This window comes from Lathyrus oleraceus, chromosome 5 (genome assembly GCF_024323335.1).
Source record: "Lathyrus oleraceus cultivar Zhongwan6 chromosome 5, CAAS_Psat_ZW6_1.0, whole genome shotgun sequence".
Taxonomy (NCBI): Eukaryota; Viridiplantae; Streptophyta; class Magnoliopsida; order Fabales; family Fabaceae; genus Lathyrus; species Lathyrus oleraceus.
In genome coordinates, this window is record NC_066583.1 from 359989477 (window position 1) to 359993934 (window position 4458).

Genomic DNA, 4458 nt, shown 5'->3' on the forward strand with positions numbered 1-4458 from the left:
CATGTGTTTGATAGAACCTTTGGCCTTTTTGTAAGAGTGTTAGTTGAAATGGATCTCACACAAACCCTAAGGCACAAAATGTTAGTTGAAAGGAATAATTTTGCTTCTTTTTTTGTTGAAGTAGACTATGAGAGTTAAAAGAGCTACATTTGGAAATCCAACAATAATAAGTCACAAAAAGAACATGGAATTCTTAAAGGAATTGCGGGAAAACTTAGGAGATAATCATAAAGATGGGGATTTCATTTAGACTTCCTCACCTGAGACCTTTAAGACAACTTCCAGAAGGAAATCCTTCTCTGATACTAATCAGAACTCAAGTTATAAAACCAGGTCCAAGATTGGTAACTCTAAACATTCTAGATGAAGTGGTTATTTTGGAACATTCGGGGTTTAGTTAATTAACCCTCAAAACTGGCTCTAATTTTTTTATTCTTTCTAAAAGACCTGATATTGTTATTGTTGCTGAACCTTGGATGTCCTTTCAAGATTCCCCAAGTACATGGCTTGGAGATTGGGCCTCAAACTGTTTTCCCTGAACATTAGAGATAGTTTGAATCCCAATATCTAGATTTTCTATAATATTAACCTTACCCAATTTAATTCACGTTGATGATCAAATGATTGCTTTTACTGTTTTTAATAGCCTTTCTTTGTTTGGTATTACTGCAGTTTATACTTCTACTAACTATAGAGTTAAAAGAAACTTGTTGTCTAAGTTATCTGATATAATTGAGATTCATAACATCCCCTGGTGCTACACTGGTGACTTTAATGTTATCTTGGTAGCTCATTAATACATGAGTAACCATACTCCTTCTATGAATCCTATGGTGGATTTTCAAGAGCGGACTTCTTCCAATATTTACATCACATTCCCAAAAGAGCTGCTTGGTTCACTTAGCATAATGGTAGAAAAGGAAGAGCTCACACTGAGAAACTTGACAAGGTAATTTGTAATTAGCTCTAGTTGAACACATGCATTTCTACATCCAGCAACACCTTGGTCAAAATCAAATTAGACCACCGTCCTATTTTGCTGGATTTCCAAGTATCCTTTACTGCAATTATTTCCATATTTAGATTCATGAGGATATTGACTCTTAATGAAACCTGTAGACATATTATTTTGGATACTTGTACCACTAATTTAGTGGGATGCCCCATGCAATGTTGTCATGATCGAGATCTTACATAAGATCGGGAGGAGATATTAAAATCGTAAGATATAAAATCGTAATTAAAATCGAAAGATCTTACTCAATTAATTTTATAAGATCGAGAAGGAATAACAAAATCGTAAAACATAAGATCGTAATCAAAATAGTAAGATTTTACTAAAAAAAATACTTAAAATATTTTATACTATTTATATTAAATAGTATATAAGTTTGCATATTAAATAACAAATCATCAAATTGAAAAATCTTAACCATAAAATTAAAAATCTCAAATCTTAACTTAAAATAACAAACTCCATAAAATAAAATACTCAAAATCATAGAGGTTAGTACAAATCACAAAGGCGCCGATAGTTTGGATTTTTCCCTATAATGTCAACTCCTTCATCTTCATTAATCTCATCATCTCCTCCACCATAATCATCACCTTCATCTGCATTTCCTTCTTCATTGTCACTTTCTATAGTTTCAAGGACATCAAATTCATCTACATGTCCAGTTGATTTAGCACCAGTACTTTGCATCAAATCTTCATCTAAATCAGTCACATTTACATTATTACCACCTGCATTTTCTTCCTCAGCAACATACCACCAATCGTCATCATCTTGGAAATCATCAATTGTTAGATCTCGCTTTTTCCTTTCAGCCTTATTCTTGGTCAATCTTGTATTTACCATCACATACACAAGATCATTCATAGTCTTTTGTTTCAAACGATTTCTTTTCTTTGTATGAACCTAAAAAGGGGAAATATTAAATTAAAATGCATAACATATAGTAGCTATGAAAAATATATATGATAAATTTAAAAAATATACCATTTCAAAAGCACTCCAATTTCTCTCACAGCCAGAAGAACTGCATGTCAAACTCAAAACACGAATAGCAAAGTTTTGCAACTCTGGGTGTGCATCACCGTAAGATTCCCACCATTGAGTTGGTGTCTTGTTTTTTAGTCCACGTTGAGCTATTTCACTCCCAAAGAATCCTTTTTTACTCTTAAAATCCTCAAGTTGACCATCAATTTTATTCACCATATCCATGTCTCCTCCCATCATTCTTTCTAAACATGCATACATTCCTTGTTTCACTTCATTATCTACTTTAAAATTAGGTTTGTAATGCAAAATTGGATTAAGATAATAGCCTGCAGCATGCAAAGGCCTATGCAATTGTTTGTCCCATCTGTTATCTATAATTTTCCATAATGGTTGGTAGCTTAAGAAAGAAAAGATTAAGTTAGTTCATAAATAAATACTAATATATTTTTTATATCAAATAAATTAATCTATGATATTTTATAAAATTATACCTTTTTCTATTATTATTGTAGCTAGTTTGTATTTCCTCTTTTGCTTGATCCATTGCTTCATAGATATAACCCATGGCTGCCTTCTCATCAGAATCCACCATACGCAAGACTTTAAGTAATGGAAAAGCACCTTTAAGGCAAATAATCAAATTCTTCCAAAAGTCCTTGTTTGTGACTATCTTTTCAACAAATTTTCCATCTTTTGTCTTGGAAAATTGACTATCCTTCCATTGCTTGGAAGTGAACATCCTATACAATCCTCCCCTCTTATCATTCAAGCAACCCAAACACAAATATGATGTTGCAAAGCGAGTGATGCCAGGTCTTATCAACTCACCTCCTTCAGTGTAATGATGCAACAAAGTTATAAGACCAGTCCTAGCATAAATGTAAGTTGTGATCTTTTTACCTGAAGCAATAATCTCCTTATGCATAGGTATCTTGCTCTCAAAATCCTCTAACATTAGATCAATGCAATGAGCTGCACAAGGTGTCCAATAAAGCTTATTCCTTTTATCCATCAACATTTGTCCAGCCAACTTGTAGTTTGCAGCATTGTCTGTTACAATTTGGACAACATTTTCTTCCCCCACTTCCTCAACAATATCATCCATCATTTTGAAAACTTTATCAGCTGTCTTTGAAATGCTAGATGCATCAATTGATTTTAAAAAGAAAGTACCCATAGGACTATTGACTAAAAAGTTTATGATAGTCCTCCTCTTTTGGTCAGTCCATCCATCCGTCATTATTGTACATCCAAACTTTTTCCACGCAGTTTTATGCTCCACCAATATGCTATTTATAGACTCAACTTTTTTCTTTAAATATTTACCTCGAATATCATGGTAAGATGGTGGTTTATATCCTTTACCATATTGGGCAATCATTTCACACATCTTTATAAATTCTTCATCCTTTACAACGTTAAAAGAGATAGCATTGTTGTAAAAATAAGTTGCAACTTGTAAGTTAGTGTCCTCCTTCTCTTTTTTTTTAAAAGCATCGTTGATAGTTGATTGAGAAGTTATCCCCCTCTTGAAAATATTTGCAAGACCAGAAGATTCAACTTTTTTTCTTTTACAATCTTCCACATCAACCTCTACTACATCTTCACTTAGAGTTCTCTTTTTGATGAGTTTGCTTTGCAATCTATGAACAATGATCCACATTTGTTTGCAAACTTCATCTGGAACAGACACACAAGGTTCAACATTACTATTTGTCCCTGCTAAATGATGCTTAAATCGAAAAGCACCGCCGCTATACTCATTATGACAATATTTGCACTTGATCTTTCTTGATCCATCATTTACGGGAGTGCCATGTTCCCATGCCACATCTTGCCTTTGACCAGGAGCATTTTTGGCAACTTTCTTATTTCTCACATTTCTAACACTTGGGTTTGTTGAAGGAGGAAGCGACGTACTACTACCACCAACCATTTATCCTATTAAAAAACTAAAACAAATAACTTTTATATAAAAAATTTAAAAATACAAATATTTTTTGAAAATTAAAACACATAGTAATATAAAACAAACATAAAAAAGTGTAAAAAAATATCTTACAAATATATATATATATATAAATAAATTAAAAAAGACAAACAATTTTTATAAACAGAGTAAATAAATAAACAAATTTAAAAAAATAAATAACTTTTTTCTAACCTATATTTATGTGTTTGTAATATAATTTAACAAATAAAATGTTATAATATAATGTCACTAACTACTACTTGTAACATAATTTTTTTTTATATTATATTATATGTATTAATAAAATCAATTTAAAAATAACATGTGATCTAAAGAAATAAAATTGCAGTGGGGCTATATACTGTATAGTGCAACATCTCTAAATATTCACCGACTATTATATTTTATTAAGATACATGACACTATAAAATAATATATATTATATTGGAGTACCTTATCCTATCAACTATCAAGTCTCCCA

At 31.5% G+C, this 4458-nt stretch overlaps 1 protein-coding gene across 1 annotated transcript; it reads right to left on the minus strand.

The window, feature by feature from the left end:
- Positions 1-1289: 1289 nt before the first annotated feature.
- Positions 1290-4016, minus strand: LOC127079052 (uncharacterized). Its single transcript, XM_051019464.1, has 3 exons — positions 2497-4016; positions 2003-2402; positions 1290-1921 (listed from the first exon to the last, which is right to left on the minus strand). Exons 1-3 carry the CDS (start codon positions 3939-3941, stop codon positions 1508-1510), a joined length of 2259 nt encoding a protein of 752 aa, XP_050875421.1. The 5' UTR covers positions 3942-4016; the 3' UTR covers positions 1290-1507.
- Positions 4017-4458: the final 442 nt, after the last annotated feature.